The sequence below is a fragment of the Oryzias latipes genome, chromosome 22 (assembly GCF_002234675.1).
Source record: "Oryzias latipes chromosome 22, ASM223467v1".
Taxonomy (NCBI): Eukaryota; Metazoa; Chordata; class Actinopteri; order Beloniformes; family Adrianichthyidae; genus Oryzias; species Oryzias latipes.
In genome coordinates this window covers 23,009,912-23,027,751 of record NC_019880.2, presented here as the reverse complement: position 1 = coordinate 23,027,751, position 17,840 = coordinate 23,009,912, and the positions used below count along the sequence as shown (strand labels likewise).

General features: G+C 43.6%; 1 protein-coding gene across 1 annotated transcript; it reads left to right on the top strand.

The window, feature by feature from the left end:
- The first annotated feature begins 2,012 nt into the window (after window positions 1–2,012).
- Window positions 2,013–4,133, top strand: LOC111946880 (retrovirus-related Pol polyprotein from transposon 297). The gene has a single exon (XM_023952037.1). It carries the CDS (start codon window positions 2,180–2,182, stop codon window positions 2,963–2,965), a length of 786 nt encoding a protein of 261 aa, XP_023807805.1. The 5' UTR covers window positions 2,013–2,179; the 3' UTR covers window positions 2,966–4,133.
- The last annotated feature ends 13,707 nt before the right edge of the window (window positions 4,134–17,840 follow it).

Here is a 17,840-nt window from a genome sequence, read left to right as displayed (position 1 = left end):
TGTCTCATGTTCATGCATTTACTACTGCAGTTACGGTAGTGGGACTGTAGGGGGCATGTGTTCTGCTGTGCAAGATTTATAATAAAGAGACCTGTGGAATGAACAGATGTGTGTGTCTGAGCGCCATAATTTCATTCGCATCTACCGACACCGAACCCTGTGAGGCCGGCTACATTGGTGGCAGCGGTGGGATTATTTCGTTTTTGTCGAGTGACTCTGGACCGTGCGCTGCTGAAGATTAACGTCACGGCTTGTACAGCATTGGCGATTTTTTTTTTTCCGGGAGCTAGCTTGCCAACCATGTGGGTCGGAGACGAGGACCCGTTTAAACCAGGCGCGGGACACGCCGGCAGGCATTTTCCCCGCGGGGACTTTCAAATTTTTCTGCCTGCTCCATTTGCTGGAGATGATGGACAGACTTTCCAGAGCTGGATCAGACAACTGGAGGTGGCTGTCGGTGCAACGGCGGGAGGCGGCGGACCTCGTGGAGGTGAGCTCGCACGCATTTTGCCCACCCGCCTCAGCGGAGCCGCATTTCTGCTGTGGGACAGCCTCCCGGACTTTGTAAAGTCGGACTATGAGGCCACAAAGGAGAAGCTGGAAGAGGCGTTCGGTCAGCGGCAGGCGCTGGAGCGCTTCAGGACCAGCCTGGCAGCGCGGACCCGGGCGGCTGGAGAAAGCCTGCAGGTGTTCGCCGCGGATGTGAGTCGGCTCGTCATGGCGGCGTTCCCGCTGTACGGAGACGTGGCACAACGAGAGGAGAAATTCCGGCGTTTCCTCGCTGGTCTGAATCCCGCACTTAAAGCCAAGTGTTTGGAGCAGGGGGCCACTGATTTGGAGGAGGCCTTGACGATTGGATAGAGGTGTGAGAATGCCAGAGAGGCTCTGCAGAGAGACTGTGCAGCTCCCTATGGCCGCGCTTCCTGCGCTGGGGGTCAGCTGCAAGTACAGTCTGTGTCTACTACTGAGGGCCTGCATAAAGCCATAGACAAACTGATGGAGGACGTGTTTCACATGAGGATGGAAATGAAAGAACTCTCGGATGAAAACAGGAGACTGAGGGATGCACCGAGAGCCTTTCCTCCATCCGTGTCCCGCTGTGCCTGTGAAGAGAGGGGCTGCCAGCCCAGGCCAACTCCTGAAAGTCATCGGGGCCGCTCTCCGGACAGAGAGCCACCTCGCTCACAATGGGACTACGAAGCTCCCAGGCGCCAACGGTACTCATCGCCTTCCGACTCAAGATGGTGGAGAGCGCGGAGCCCCAGCCCAGGATGGGGAGCCTCTCATGATTCGACTCCCAGAAAACGAGGAGTGCGTTTCCTGCCTCAGAGACCACGTGACGACAGCGAACATCGCGGGGATGTTTCTAAGGCGGGAGTCGGTACACAGACCCCGTGTTCTTCTTCAGACAACATGCATCTGGAGGACAATAAGACGGTGAATGAGATTGATTCAGCTAACTGCCCTGTTTCTTATGTGAGAAGGGTGGTTGAAGGTGCCGAGGTTCCCATCTTAATTGATTCAGGCGCTTCAGTGTCACTCATAAGTGAAGAGTTTCGCATGTCAGTCCCTTCATTGAAGAACCGACCCCTGAAGAAAAATGTTGTGTTCTCACGGGCAGTTAACGGTCAAATGTTAGACACCCTGGGCACTATGTCTATTACATTTCGGTTAGGTTCTATGTGTTGGGAACACACATTTTATGTGCTTCGTGAATCTACACAGGCTGTGCTGCTTGGAATGGACTTCCTGGTCAAGCACCATGCGTTACTAGGGGGTCAGCTTCAGCCATGGGATGTGTGTGTTCCTCTTTTGCGAGGTCAAGAAATGGTCCCTGAGTGTTGTAACGTGTCTCTGGCCAACATGGTGATGATTCCACCACTGAGTGAAGCTCTGGTCCCTGTAACGGTTTCCTCTTCAACAGGCACAAGCCTAGCAACTATGAACTTTGATCGGTTCCTTGGAGCCCAATATTTCGGAGAAAGTTGGACTGGTGGTCATGCATTCAGTGACAGCAGTCAAAGAGGGAGCTTCTGTGGCACGAGTCCTTAACCCCACGGGTAACACGGTCGAGTTAAAACAGGGACTACATTTGGGTGAGTTGTATGCATTAACTCCAACTGAGGTTGGACCCTTTCTGTCTGTCCCCGAAGTAAATGGTATTCAGGCTCAACCAAACATGTCATTCACCCTGGAAGACTCCCCAATTACTGAAGAGCAGAGAGCTAAACTTTCTGCCCTTCTAGGGAGATTTTGCTCTCTTTTCTGTTCCTCCGGCAAAGATCTGGGTCGCTGCACGTTGGTCAAACATCATATTCGCACGGTTGACCATCCTCCCATTAAACAGCGTGCATACAGGGCTGCGCCAAATAAACAAGCTGAAATTGAACGGCAAGTGTCAAACCTGCTAGCTGATGGGTTGGTTGAAGAGAGCTGCAGCCCCTGGGCTTCCCCTGTGGTGCTGGTGAAGAAAAAGGGAGGCCAGTGGCGTTTTTGCATTGATTATCGCCGTTTAAATTCAGTCACGATCAAAGACTCGCACCCGCTGCCAAGAGTGGATGACAGCCTAGATGCCCTGTCCGGTTCCATGTGGTTTAGCACGCTGGATTTTTCGAATGGTTACTGGCAGGTAGAAGTAGCTGAGGAAGATCGTGAGAAGACAGCTTTTATGACAGGCAGGGGGCTCTATCAGTGGCGGGCTATGCCCATGGGTCTAAGTAATTCGCCTGCCACATTTCAGCGGATGATGGAGCTCGCGCTCCGAGGCTTGCCATGGCATATTTGCATGGTGTATTTGGATGATATTCTGATTTACAGCCGCTCTTTTGAGGATCACATGCACCACTTGGAAGTGGTTTTAACGAGAATTAAGGATGCGGGGTTGAAGCTTAACTCTCAAAAGTGCCATTTTGCCAGAGATAATGTGGTTTTCTTAGGTCATGTTGTTTCCAGGGAGGGGCTTTAGCCAGACCCACGAAACACTGACAAAGTGAAAAATTGGCCAACTCCCCGCACACCGTCCGAGGTGAGAGCCTTTGTGGGTTTATGCTCATATTACAGACGATTCGTGAGGAACTTTTCGGATCATGCCGCCCCATTGAATCACTTGGCGGGTAAGAATGTCCCCTTTGAGTGGACAGCTGAGTGTGAAGCATCCTTCACCTACCTGAAGAAGGCACTTACCTCTGAACCGGTAGTGACCTTACCTGATTTTTCTTTACCTTTCAAAATACATACAGACGCATCTAACCATTCTGTTGGGGCTTTGTTAGCTCAGGAGGTGGAAGGTTTGGAATGTGTTGTGGCGTATGCCAGTCAGGCTCTAACGCACACTCAAAAACGGTGGTCCACTTTTGACAGGGAGCTGTGGGCTATAGTATGGGCAGTTCGTGAGTTTAAACACTATGTGGGACTTTCAGCTTTCATGATCGTCACAGATCATCGCCCCCTACTTGGGCTCAGAAAGATGTCTCTTGATAATGATCCCTCAGGACGTCTAGGTCGCTGGATTTTAGAACTGGACCCATTCAACTGGACAATCAGTCACAAAGAAGGGGTGAAACATAGGAACGCTGATGCACTGTCCCGACACCCTGTTTTGGGTGAGGTGAATGTTTCTGCCTGTGTTTCCACGGCTGATCAGGAGCTCCTCCTACCTTCTCTGAGTGTCGATGATGCGGAGCTGCATCAGTTACAGAGGGAAGATGCTGACATTAGTGTGGTGGTGACTTGGTTGGACCAGGGGCGGACGGGTCCACCCCCAGTGCGCAGGAGAGGGTCATCCATTAGACTAAGGAAGCTGTGGACTGAATTTAGTCGCCTATCCATAGTGAATGGGCTGTTGTGTCGCACGGTTCTGTCATCCCCAGGCAGCGAGCAGCGTGTTCAGATAGTGGTTCCCTCAGTGATAGTCCCTGACCTGCTGGAGCGGTTACATGGTGGACCTGCAGCTGCTCACTTTTCGGCTGAGAGAGTTTGGGAAAAGGTGAGGCAGAATTATTACTGGCCTTTCATGCTGCGGGACATAAGACAGTGGTGTGAGCAGTGCAGGGCATGCCAAACACGCAGGTCGCCTTCCCCAAAGCCTAAGGCGCCCATGGGGGGCTTGCCAGTTAACCGACCCTTGCAGCGTGTGGTGGCAGATATTTTAGAGCTTCCAGTGACCTCTAGAGGCAACAGGTATGTTCTAGTGGTGGAAGATTATTTCACAAAATTTGTGAATCTCTATGCTCTACCTAATCAGACTGCGCAGACGGTGGCTCGCTGTTTGTTTGAGGATTATGTGTTGGTGCATGGAATACCAGAGGTTCTTCACAGCGACCAAGGGCGACAATTTGAGGCCGAGGTGATTAAGTTCTTGTGTCAGTGGATGGGAATAAAGAAGACCTGTACCACAGCTTACCATCCAAAATCTTATGGCATGGTGGAGCGTCATAACAGGACGCTAACTGATCAGTTGGCAAAAATGTTACTGTCCCATGGGGGTGAGTGGGATGAGTTTTTGAAAGTGGTGTGTTTTGCCTACAACACCACAAAACACTCCAGTACTCGTTTCAGTCCCTATTACCTGATGCATGGTCGAGAGGCCCGCGTTCCAGCGGATGTGTTGGTTCCGAGCAGCTTGTTGGATTCTCAAAGTGCTGGGTCCCTCCCAGCATATGCCTCTGCATTGGTGGCTCGTTTCAGTGCCGCTTTCAGTGCTGCCAGACTTCATGCAGCAGAGGCGCACGAAAAGCAAAAACTTTATCATGACGAGGATGTCCGTCACCGTCCTTTCGTAGTGGGTGCTCTAGTGTGGCTCAGCAATCCAGTTGATAGCCGCACAAAGTTAGCTCCCCATTGGAAAGGCCCTTACAGAGTGGAACAAGTATTGACTTCAGGTGGGGAGGTTGCTCTTACCTACCGTATCATAAACCCGTATGACCCCCTGGACAAGGCTCTTGTGGTTCATCATGACAGACTAAAGCCTTAAGGCCCGTACACACCGGGACGAATATTCGCCAGGCGTTATTTGCCAGCGTTTTTCGCCACGTCTTTTGTGTTCACACCCCGGCGATTTTCGCTGCCGATGAGGCGAGCGAACATGCAATTTCCTTCCCTGACATTAGATGGCGCTTAATGTAAACAGAAATACTCTTGTACACAAGGTGGCGCTGCGCAACTTTACGATTCTTAAAGTCGCTTTTCACTCAGAAGAAGAGAGCAAGTATTTACGCGCTTGTCAGAATCATACAAAGAAAACATGAATATTTCAAGCATCAGTAGCTCCAACTGGTACTTGGTAAGGGGATATTTAAGAATGTCCGTCATTATTTCTTCGCGGCAGTGTAGACGCTACTTGGCGTCTAACTTCTTCGCTGGTATGTGTGCTCAGCAAGGCAGTTTTGCGTTTGAGCGCCCCCAAGTTGTGTTTTACTGTAACTTCAGAAGCTCCAGACACTTGTGCAAAAGCGCCATTCCCATTGGTCGAATAGATTTCGACGCGACGCGTCGGGAAAAAAAAACGAACCCGAGGGCGTTTTTTTTTTTTTGACGCTTTGGCGCTTGGCGTTTTTTCGCCTCGGTGTGCACACTCACATTGGTGCCCTTTGTTTAGTCACGAGGCGTTAAACGTCGGCGAAAATCGCCGGCGAAATTCGTCCCGGTGTGAACAGGCCTTTACACTTTGCCAATGCCTGCTATATCCAATGGCACCACTCACCAAACTTCACCCATTCACAGGGATCCTGGAGGTCCTCTTCAGCCAAGAGAGGAGGGACTCCCTGAAAGAGATGCTTCGAACACTGTACTAGAGGACAATTCAATGGCGGTTCCCGGGTATTCCCGCTGTGGACGGCGGTTGAAGCCCCCATCATGGTTTCATGATTTTGTTCAGTTGTGATGTGTTATGGCGGGTGTGTCTGTTTCATTTCGAAAAGAAAAAAAAACTTTTAGGCTGGTTCAGGTGGTGAGCACAGAAAAGAATGAGGAAAGTATCTCACTGTGTTTTGTGGTAACATGTTACTCCTCTGTTTTGTTTAGAAACGGGACGTTTCTTTTGGAGGAAGGGACATGTGTAGCAGCCCATGCAGTGCCTCATGTTCATGCATTTACTACTGCAGTTACGGTAGTGGGACTGTAGGGGGCATGTGTTCTGCTGTGCAAGATTTATAATAAAGAGACCTGTGGAATGAACAGACGTGTGTGTCTAAGCGCCATAATTTCATTCACATCTACCGACACCGAACCCTGTGAGGCCGGCTACATTCTTCTTTGCATTTTTTTCTTTTAGTGGAGCAGCACCTTTCTGTGACCGACTCCATCTAGTGTTGAAACGGAGAAGTGCAACAGAGTTGAGCTGAAGCGCCACGTGCGGGCCATATTCAATTATATTTTCAAAATTTGCTGCGGGCCAATAAAAACAGACCCGCGGACCGCAGTTTGCCCGCGGGCCGTAGTTTGGACACCCCTGCCCTGGGGTCTTTAGACAGGTCTTTGACTGTGGTTGTTGGGGGGTTTGGAGTGTGACTGTTGGAGGTTTTGGATGGAGGTCTTTTTTATACAGATAACCAGTTCAAACAGGGGACATTAATGCAGGTAATGAGTGGAGGATAGAAGATCTTCTTAAAGTTAGAAGTCTGTGAGAGACAATAAACCTAGATTTTCTGAAGGCGACCAAATACTCATGGTACAGAGGAATCTGACTACAATTTATTTAACGTGTTCAACTGGATTCTTTCCCCCGATTCTTTCTCTCATAGTTACAGTGTACGTATAGCCTAATGGAAATTACTCATTATTGATTACAAATTTATAGCGTTGCATACTCAAACCAAAGACATGGCCCTGTTAACTTCCTTTCTTAAAGCTACAGTAGACCAGAACTGGCACCAACAACAACACAAGACTTACTGGGTGTCAGCCAAATCCCTCCCAGTCTGCAACCATGTCTAAACACAGACCTAACCCTTTTCTCCAGTCCATGTCCACACTGATCTAGGAACACCGTCGACTGGCCTCACTAAAACTCTTGCACATCACGGTACAGACATTACAAGCATGAGGGTGGTAGTGGTGCGGAGAGGTTAGCTTCTGATTGGAGGATTGCAGGTTTGATTCCTGCCTTGCCGCCCCATGTTGTAACCCTTGTGCTATCCTAGGCACTTTAACGTTGGGAGTTGGGTCATCTAGACCCACTAGACAGTGCGCTGAACCTTTTTTCTTCAATGATTTGTGATCTTCACTGGTGTCCATGGATTACATGAAATCTTTCCACCTTTATCCAGCTTTGTCATGGTAGGGAGAACACGTTAATGTAAGGGTGGGGTCATAGGATAGCACAAGGGTTAAAGTGTCCTTGAGCAAGACACTAAAACCCCACACTGCTACTGGAAGTTGAAGTTGGTGCCATTGTAAAGAAGCAGAGCCATCATCAGTGTGTGAATGTGTAAATGGCTGAATAGAACTGTGACTGCAAAGGTAAAAGAGCTATGAGTTTACACCATTTACCATGAACTCAAAAATAACCTCATCAACATCTGCTTACAACACAGTCTGCTACAGTGCTTTGCAAGTGTTGGCAAATGAAAACACTGCACATGTCACAAACACTTGTTTGAACTGATTTGATGCGCAAATATGTTGTACTTTTTCTAGATTTGTCTCACATATTTCTGAAAAAAAATGACTTTTTCTTCTTGACTACAGAAACAAAAGCATTTTCACCAAATCCCACACAGAGGCAGATTTATCAGGAATTTCTGTGGCTTTCAAAGCTCAAAATCATCAAAAATGCCTATTATTGTATAATGTTCTGTCCATGGCATGTTCAAAATCAATGAATATTTTCAGATAAAAAGCTCAGAATGCAAGGGAGCACTTCTCGACCAGACTTTGAACACATTCCACTGGAAGCCTTTCCTGTAACCTGCAGCTTACCACAGTGAATCCATCCCAGATGAAATGTCTTCCTGTCTGAAATCATGAAACATGGCCGCATTAAGGTCTCCTGCTTCTTTTTCTCCTCATCTATCCTTTTACTGTGGCTTCCAGGCAGCAGCAGGTATTTACAGTATGTGTCATGTTTTTCAAGGGTATTCTCATGTCTCCCCATGAACTCTGTAAAACATGTTTTATCTTCCCCAGCTGTTGCACAAACAACGCTGTTGTGAATTTGTTACTCATAATCTTCTATACTTAAATCAATGTATCCTTCAAGGAGATAATATTTCAAGTTTACCTATCACTGCTACTTTTTAAAGGTTACAGGGCTGAATGAGACCAAGTGTATTCTTCTTAACACTTAATCATTAGTTTGTGATATTTCTATTGCTCCAAATAAACGAAATGTACCCAATATGGCCCCAAAATTGTTTTGTTTTAACCTTAGCTTTTATTAATAACATTATAAAAATAAAATGTTTTATCTGTTCTGATGCTACTGTGTTGAGTTCCTTTTGCTGTTGGGAAGATCTAAGTTAAATGGTAACACAACTTCCTCCAGGATTCTTGTGAACTTGTGATAAATGAATCTTTTATTCAGTTTACGATAAGGAAAATTTCAAAAACCTGTGTTGTTTTCCAGGACATAGTTTCTGCAGAGTGGCAGGAGTTCTTTAGAAATTGCCCTTTTAGTTGTTGGCAGAACTATTGATGCTGAGTAGGCCCACCTCCATTTCCCGTCATCCTTCTGTTTACACGTTCTCCTGCCAGCTTACAGCCCTTCACAACCCCAACCTAACATTAGCAGAGCAAAAACAATTGTGACCAAAATTGGAGCTACCCAACTTGGTTCAATTTTATTTAGGATTTTCCATATACAGTACAGACCAAAAGTTTGGACACACCTTCTCCTTCAAAGAGTTTTCTTTATTTACATGACTATCAAAATTGTAGAGTTACACTGAAGGCATCAAAACTATGAATTAACATGTGGAAATATATACATAACAAAAAAGTGTGAAACTACTGAAAATATGTCATATTGTAGGTTCTTCATAGTAGCCACCTTTAGCTTTGATTACTGCTTTGCACACTCTTGACATTCTCTTGATGAGCTCCAAGAGGTAGTCACCTGAAATGTTTTTCACTTCACAGGTTTGGGGTGAGCTGGACTGCAGAGTGAAGGCCAAAGGGCCAAAAAGTGCTAAGCATCTCTGGGAACTCCTTTAAGACTGTTGGTCTGTACTATATGTGTTGTAAAAAGGATGAGAAAATTGCTAGCCGACAAGAACATGCTAAAAAAAAAAAATTCATTTTCATTGGAGCGTGTCTTTAACGTATAGTGTCTATCAAGTGCAGCCGTTTTATAAATGCTTAAAAAATGTTAGACTCCAGAATAACAGCAAGCTGGTATTGAAGTATTAAGAGTATGTATGGCCTCATCCCTTCCTAAAGAAAATCTATCACACTTCTTAATTTCTCTAGCTAAACACTGTGGTGTTGTGTTTCATTCGGTCTTGAAGTCCAAATTTAAAAATGCTTAACATCTACTTTGAATTTGTCTTGTTTAGATGTGGTATGAACTATCCAGAGGACATTTACAGTAGCAGAGAAGGGGTGGGTTGAAAAACACACAGCAGAGCTGTTGCCTCTGCATTTACTCAGTGAAACTCTGTGAGACTCAAAAGTACCATCAAAGCTTTTCCAATTTGCCCTGACGCTGAGAAAATACTGCATAGAAGAATCATGGTGGAGTCATTTTCTGCTCCCAAGGGATACTTACACTAAACTGCAGTGGTTGAGACTTACTTTCAATTTTCTATAAAATGCATATTCGGAAATTTACTTCGGCTGCTCTATTTCACAGAGGACAGTTTCGTGAAGTAAAATCAGTATAAAGCGGAATTTGTGAGAAAGTTAAGTTTCAAATCATCGAAGGCCTTAACTGACCAGGAGTTTGCTGAATAAAACCACGTTAGCATTCCAATCACACTGAGCATTTTTGTATGTTTCTGTGAACAAATGTCTTCTATTAAATTCATTTTCCATCTACGCTTTAGACCAGGCATGTCCAAAGTCCGCCTGTCGGACAATTTAGGTCAATTTCTACTGGCCCCCAGGCCCTTTTCATAAAATCAATATTATGCGGCCCCCAGCATTTTCTCAAAACTAGGTTCACGATTTGTTTATTGTGGCCAGCTAGGCTGTCATAAACCTGTGGCAACACTATTGTGCGACCCCCTTTTTCACCCTTTCTAGCTCATTTCTAAACCGTCAACAGTAAATAGAAAAGTTGATGGCCAGCGCTTCCATGACAAGAGGAGGAAATTGACATATTTTTTCAGTGAAATATGAAACAACTGTGCCCCACTAATATATCAAGAGACTGTGTTTGCTTTCAGGGAGTTCAATGTCAAAAGGGACTATGCTAACAACGTCAAACTAACTGGGAATGACCGGTGTGAAAAACAGACAAATTGACAGTATTTAGATGCAATAGAAGTTATATATATAGTTAATTTCCATGTAACCCTTGTGCTATCCTAGGCACTTTAACATTGGGAGTTGGGTCATCTAGACCCACTAGACAGTGCTCTGAACCTTTTATCTTCAATGATTTGTGATCTTCACTGGTGTCCATGGATTACATGAAATCCTCTCCACCTTTATCCACCTTTGTCATGGTAGGGAGAACACGTCAATGCAAGGGTGGGGTCATCTAAGATAGCACAAGGGTTAAAGTTAATAAAAAGGTTCAAAGAATGTCAGGCTTTAAAACATTTTCATCTCACCAAATTCAGTCCTCCATGCTAAAAGTCGGACACCCCTGCTTTAGACACAAAACACCTTCTAATGACCACCACAGGTAGTGCAAACATGTTTTAAGTTACTGCAGTTGTAAAGATGTAGTTTATATCAGGTTTTTTTTTCAAGTTTTCTGTGCCAGCATAACATGGTTTGTGTAAAAAAGATGTTCTTATTTTTACAAACCACTGAAATAATTTAACAAAGTAATATCCCTTCGTCAGGATAACCACAGAGAAGTTACTCTGAGATCGCCGAAACAGAAGTGATGTTTTAAGCTGTCACTTACTCATAATTTCAGGCACAACCCCCAACTGCTGTCTTCACAAAACAATAACATTTCTATTTTAGTGGGAATTATTCTCATGAGAAAAATAATAATGAACACACTTATCGCCAAACATCCGCTTAGTTGCAACTAAATAAATGGAATTGAGGAGATTTTTCCAAAAGGACCTCTGATATTACTTTGGTTAACTCAACTTGATTTAAAAAATTAGAGGCCAGGTTGTCCACACGCTTGAGCAGTTACAATCAAAGGAACTTTTTGTGCTTCATGGTCTGGGTGTGCGGTTCACCTAGATCATGCTGTGGTTATTACCTCACAAAGTGCCTCCTGGTTTGGTACGATTTCAAGGGAACAGCTTGATTTTATTTCATTTCTAGTCGGTGTAACCCTTCCTCCGATGCTGTTGTTCTGAGCTTTCAACTTCAATCATTGAACGTCAGCAACACAATACCAGCAAAAAGGAAAAATTTAGAAATCCATTTACAACAGAGAGCCCAAATTCTGTGAGATAAGCACAATTAAAATCTTATGGTTGAAAATAAAATGTCAAATTACAAACTACGAGCAAATTCACTGAGTTAAAGGTGATGTGCTAATGTTCAGAAGTTTAAATGGAATAATTTCAAAATAACTGATACAAGAACATAGTTTACCACATACATTCTATTGGAATAATCTGAGACACGCCACAGAAAATTGTCCTGAAGGTCAGGATGGTATGATGTGGAAACTTTTACCAGTTAAGCCCAGCTATGGCAGTGCAATGCAAAAGCCTTTACCCGAATATACAATACATTTATTTGAAATCTGCCCACAGCGATCGTGGTTGTGTCCCTTGAGCATTGACTTCCTAGCCATGGCAGGTCACTCTCCAAGCAAGGAGGGGGATCCCCAAGACTTTGGCCAGGCCATGAGCTAGAGATCACATTTGATCTAGGTTGGTCTTACCAGTCTTCTGGGGTTGGGTTGGCCGAAGGTGCTCAGGACTTCAGGATGGTGCCCCTCATCTGGGCTACGGGGTATTGTTCTTTGGCTGGGCTTGCATTGGGTTGCCCAGTGGGCGGACCCTCTTGATATGCTTCTTCACCTGGGTGTTTGGGGGGGGGGGCTGTGTGCCCCTAGGGCTTTGCCTTCTCCTACACCCCTTGATGTAGAAGAAGGCCTTTTTTTTTTTTTTACCTTTTTTATATCGTTAAAGTATCATTCCTAGTTGAACACAGACACTCACCTGAGCACAGGTGCCTGCTTGTATGTTTAAATGTACATGTGTGTGATTTGATCAGTATCTCTCATATGTTTAAGTGAATTTGTATGTGTAAAGGTTTTGGATGTTTGTTGTGTGTGTTTGTACTGAGTGTGTGTGGAAAAGTGTGTCTGTGGACTGGTCCAGCCCTTTTGATCAAGATCTACATGAGAAAGTTCAAATGATAAACCTCCAGCCAGTTGTTGCTTCTTATGGTTTGTAATCCTCCTCCCTCTTATGTGTTTTTTTAACCATCTTTGAGCCATATTACCTCATTTTTAGTTTCTTGTAGTTATGCCCCCTTCTGTATCTCTACTGCTCCACTGTCACTCTCAGTTAGGTCTTCCATTTGGTCCCTAAAGAAAGACTAATAAATTATAAAGTTTCGCCTCAAATACAAAAGGAGTTTATACAAATATACACCCCATGCATCTAAACTGTTCAGTTTAAAAAGCATTATCCTTTCCTATCACATTTAACAAACAAATCCAATTGTTAAATATGTAAATTAATACATTGTAATGTAGGTCTGTTCTTCACATTAGTATTACCTTATAAGAGAACACAATTCCAACCTCCGCCTTTGGGGGCTGTTTCTGAAAAGACTTTGACCATACAAAAGTCACACCAGAATGTTTTTAATGTTCTCTAATCATTATTTTATGTCTAATTAAGATAGTTTGTCAATTATGCAGTACATTTGAATAATACGGTTGTCAAGACTATTTTGAGAAGTACAGAACACTGCCAAAAAAGTCTGTTTTTTTTTTACAAGTTACTAACAAGGTTGGTTGTTGTTGTGAATACACTAATGGGGATAATGTGTAGCAGTATCAAACTTTTTTTTTTTTTTTTTTTTACATGTAAAAAAAAAAAAAAAAAACCTTTGATACCGTTTGGTTGGTGTGCTCACAGTATGTTACGTACGGGGAATGAGGGAAGCAACAAAGCGCAGAGAGGAGGAGGAGGCAGAAGGTTTAGGGAAACAGTAGCTTTAATAACAAGAGTCCAGAACAAAACTAAACCAGGCAGGCAAACTCAAAACTTGAAATCTTAAACACACTGGAAACAGGGGAACATTAACATATGGAGCAGCACAGGAGGAAGGGAAAGACAGGACTTAAATACACACAGACAAGATGAGACACAGGTGAACACAATCAGGACAGATGGGGACCAAAAGTCAAACTAAATACTACAACTAAACTGGAAATCTTTCAAAATAAAACAGGAAATTGAACTGAAAACATGCCAGAACAAAAAGAGAACCAAAATCAGTATCAGTCTGTTTTTTTACATGTTGTAAACAAGGTTGGGGTTTACAAATATTGTAAAAAAAAAAACACTAATGTGGCCAATGCTTCAAACGAGGCTAAGACCTAGAGCATCTGACTGATGGGTAGCGCTATGTCTGACTCTTTTTTCTTTCTTAATAAAGTTTGGTGTGGATTAGGTATTACATAAGTTAAAAAAATACGCCATGCACGTAATAAGCCGGTGCGCCCTATAGTAAGGAAAATAATGTAAATAAATATTATCCCAGCAACCCTGTTGGACCTCATCAACTTACTCCATCTCAATTCTAAAGCAATGATTTCAAGTCTGACTCATTATATAGCTGCACATAGTCAAACATATTACATATTAAATACTGGTGAAGCCCCCAAATACCAGAGCAATAACATGTGGCCTTTGAAAATCTTGTTCACGTGGCAGTGCCTTATTCTCTGGCTGACATCAGAAAAATTACTTTGCATTTAAATGAACCCAGTGACTCTGCTGAAGTGCCTTTGAATCCAATCTGTGATAAAGAGTGGAAAGACACAGATTCCTCCTCTCACATCATTAACGTATAGAAATCATGAAGTGTTTCATGATCGGTTCTCAAAAGCTGAATCCTTTGATAATGGGAGCCTGAACTCCAGAATAAGATGGTGCTATGAAAAGCAGAAGTCCATTAGAGGCTCTTAATATGCTGCTTGACACAAAGCAAGTAATGGGATTTTAGACCACATACTGTAAAACTCACCCTCAACAATAGCTCTTTTTAATCTTGTGATTTCTACTTCCTCCACCCCATCCTTTGGCGTCTCCTCTTTTATGTAAATGTTCACTTCCTCAACTCACTGTTGTGATGATTTTTCCTGTTTCAATACAAAAAGAAGCTTAAGTGACAATTAATTTAGCAGAAATATGAATAATAGAGACATCATCTGAAATATGAACAGTTTGTAAATCGCACTGCATAATTACTCTCGACATCCTGGCTAAACTGCTTCATTCAATGCTGCTACTCCACATTTCTTATGCCCACACAAATAAACTTGAACATTCACTGAATCAAACATGGATTACTGATCTCTAAACACTGAACGTTTTGGAAAAAAAAGGTTATTTCTATGTGACGTAGTTTGCCATCTCTCGGTAGGTGGAGTCTCCCTGCCCCAGGTGGAGAAGTTTAAATATCTTAGGGTGTTGTTCATGAGTGAGGGAAGATCGGAGCGTGAGATTGACAGGTGGATCGGAGCGGCGTCCGTAGTTATGCGGTCGCTGTATCGGTCCGTTGTGGTGAAGAGAGAGCTGAACCAAAAAGCAAAGTTCTCAATTTACCGGTTGATCTTCGTTCCAATACTCACCTTTGGTCATTAGCTCTGGGTCATGACCGAAAGAACGAGGTCCTGAATACAAGCGGCTGAAATGAGCTTCCTCCGCAGGGTGGCTGGGCGCTTCCTTAGAGATAGGATGAGATGCTCGGTCACCCGCGGAGAGCTCGGAGTAGGACCGCTTCTCCTCCACATCGAAAGGAGCCAGTTGAGGTGGCTCGGGCATTTAGTCCAGATGCCTCCTGGACGCCTCCCTGGAGAAGTGTTCCGGGCATGTCCCACTGGACGGAGGCCCCGGGGAAGACCCAGGACACGTTGGAGAGACTATGTCTGTCGGCTGGCCTGGGAACGCCTTGGGGTCCCCCAGAGGAGCTGGAGGAAGTGGCCGGGGGAGGGAAGTCTGGGCATCTCTGCTTAGACTGCTGCCCCGCGACCTGGTCCCGGATAAGCGGAGGAAGATGGATGAATGGATGGTTATTTATATTTAATTATTTATAAGTTGGTAGTTCATTTTCTTCACAGAATGCAACAGTTTGCAGTATTTTGTACATTAACCTCACAGTAATCAGTGATCACAGTTTCTCTGAGATTCAAACAAAGAAGAGATGCAGGTCCAGATGGTGTTCAGTCCAGAGTCTTGAGGGCTTCTTCACATTCGATATGTTGGATTGAGCTGTGCATCTACTACCGAAAGCCCTAGTCACATGTACCTGTAGTGGGGGATTGACCCGTACGGGCGCTGTGGGTTTTGGGTTGTCCAGTCTTACAGAGGTGAAGCCGCAACTTAAAGAGAGAGCAAATGCATCTTGCTGGTCCCTTGTAACTCGTGCGGCCACCTTATATGACATGTTTTAAACTCAAGGCCTGCTGCTTCATGTGCTTCTGCCTGTTCTTTTTTTAATGGTTGTTTTTTTATATTGTATAGTATAGTGTCAATAAAACAAATGGCAAACTAAACCAAATACACTTTTTGCCTGGACCACAGCTGTTTTCTGATCATTAGATTGGAGTGGACAAGGGTTTACCTGCTTCAACATCTGGATAAAAGAGGCAGTTCTGTGTAGTCCATGCCCCGTGTTTAACACAATACTGTTCATATTGTACACAGCTTTCTGTAAGATTCTGTAAGGTTTTATATGAATACATGATTACTAAGGTTTTATATGAATACATGATTACTAACCTTCAGTATGAGCATTATACATCTTGTTTTCAAATGTGTTTGTTTGCAGACAACTTTACGTGTCTTCACACATAAAGCCAGGAATTTATGTGGATATGGCTAGTATGGTTTTGATTGTAATGTTCAGCCTTTGTTGTAACGTTCAGGTGGTGTGCATGTAAATGCAGTGATGCCTAATGAGATGCTTGCAGCAAAGATGCTTTAGAAAGCCAGCAAACCAGAAACAACAAACCAGTCATCACTTTGAAGCTTGTATCTTTGTGGAGCAGTCAGACAGCTGGATCCTGAATCTGTGAGCACCTGCTCAATGTTTGCATTTTATTTGTGATCTACTGATTGGCTTATGAGGAATGTTTTCTCCCCAAGTCGAAGACGTTCAGAGCCGCTGAACAGCGGACCAACAGATTCAATAATTTCTGAATCTAAAGCTTGTCATCTTAAAAATTTAGTCTAAAAGGAGTTTACGACATGAGACAGTCAGCATGTTTAGTGTCTGACCCCTTTAAGAACCCAAACACCATGTCTACATCTACATTCATTTTAAATGGCTATGAGCTGCCAGGCTCCTCAATTATGCACTTATGGTTATTAAAAGATTGCTTCAAACATGTATTACAGCTTCTAATGGGAGAAGCAGTCTTAATGCAACCCAGCATTTCCTTTAACCCACATGTGTCAAACTCAAGGCCCAGGGGCCAAATGTGGCCCTTCATGTCATTTTCTGTGGCCCGCGAGAGCATAAAAGTTTTCAAATTCTTAAAATAAAAATAAAAATTGGTTTGTATTTATTCATATCTAGGGGGAATTGGACTTGAAATATCGGATTGGGCAACTAAACATTAGGACTTAAACACTGACCACATAACCTAACCTGACAGAATCAAATGTAAAAGAATTTATGCTAAAGTAACAAGCAAACATGCTTTTTTTCATTACATTTAGTTACATGTATAAGTTATATCTGGCCCTTTGAGGATAGCCACTATGCTGATGTGGCCCTCGATTGAAATGAGTTTGACACCCCTGCTTTAACCCTTGTACTATCTTAGATGACCCCACCCTTACTTTGATATGGTATTCCTACCATGACAAAGGTGGATAAAGGTGGAAAGATTTCATGTAATCCATGGACACCAGTGAAGATCACAAATCATTGAAGAAAAAAGGTTCAGAGCACTGTCTAGTGGGTCTAGATGACCCAACTCCCAATGTCAGAGTGCCTAGGATAGCACAAGGGTTAAATGTGCATGGTCCTTCCCCCTCAACTATATGAAGATTTATTTAATTATTCATTCATCTTCTCCCGTTTTGTCCTTTTCGGGTTCACAGGGCTGCCGGAGTCTATCACAGTCTGTCACAGGGCCTATTTGAATATTGCAAATATTACATTTGTATGATTTTTGTGGTAAGTACACTGTGTCAAAATGTTTTCGGAAAATATTTTATTTTTATTTTGTGCATTTGTTCTCTGGAGACCGTGTCAGCTGTGAGCAGACATTTGTTAAAGAGGAGCACTGAAGAAGTTAAAGAAAGAAATAAAAAATAAAAGTTTGAATTTGTTGTTTATCGAAAAACAAACATTTGGCTGGGATTTTGTATCATTTAACAGCTGCTCCAAAATCATCATCTTAAAAAAAACAAACTTATTTTTTATTGGAAAATGCAACTTTTTTTTGTCTGGAAAGCCTTACTCAAAGATATTTGGGATGTTATGGGGGTTCCACAGGGCAGTATGTTAGATCTTCTGCTCTTTGTTTTGAACATCAGTGATCTATCTGAATTGCTAAACTTTTCCAG

Bases quoted from the DNA above. Each gene is read 5' to 3' on its own strand.
- LOC111946880 (XM_023952037.1), top strand. From the start codon at position 2,180: ATGTCATTCACCCTGGAAGACTCCCCAATTACTGAAGAGCAGAGAGCT.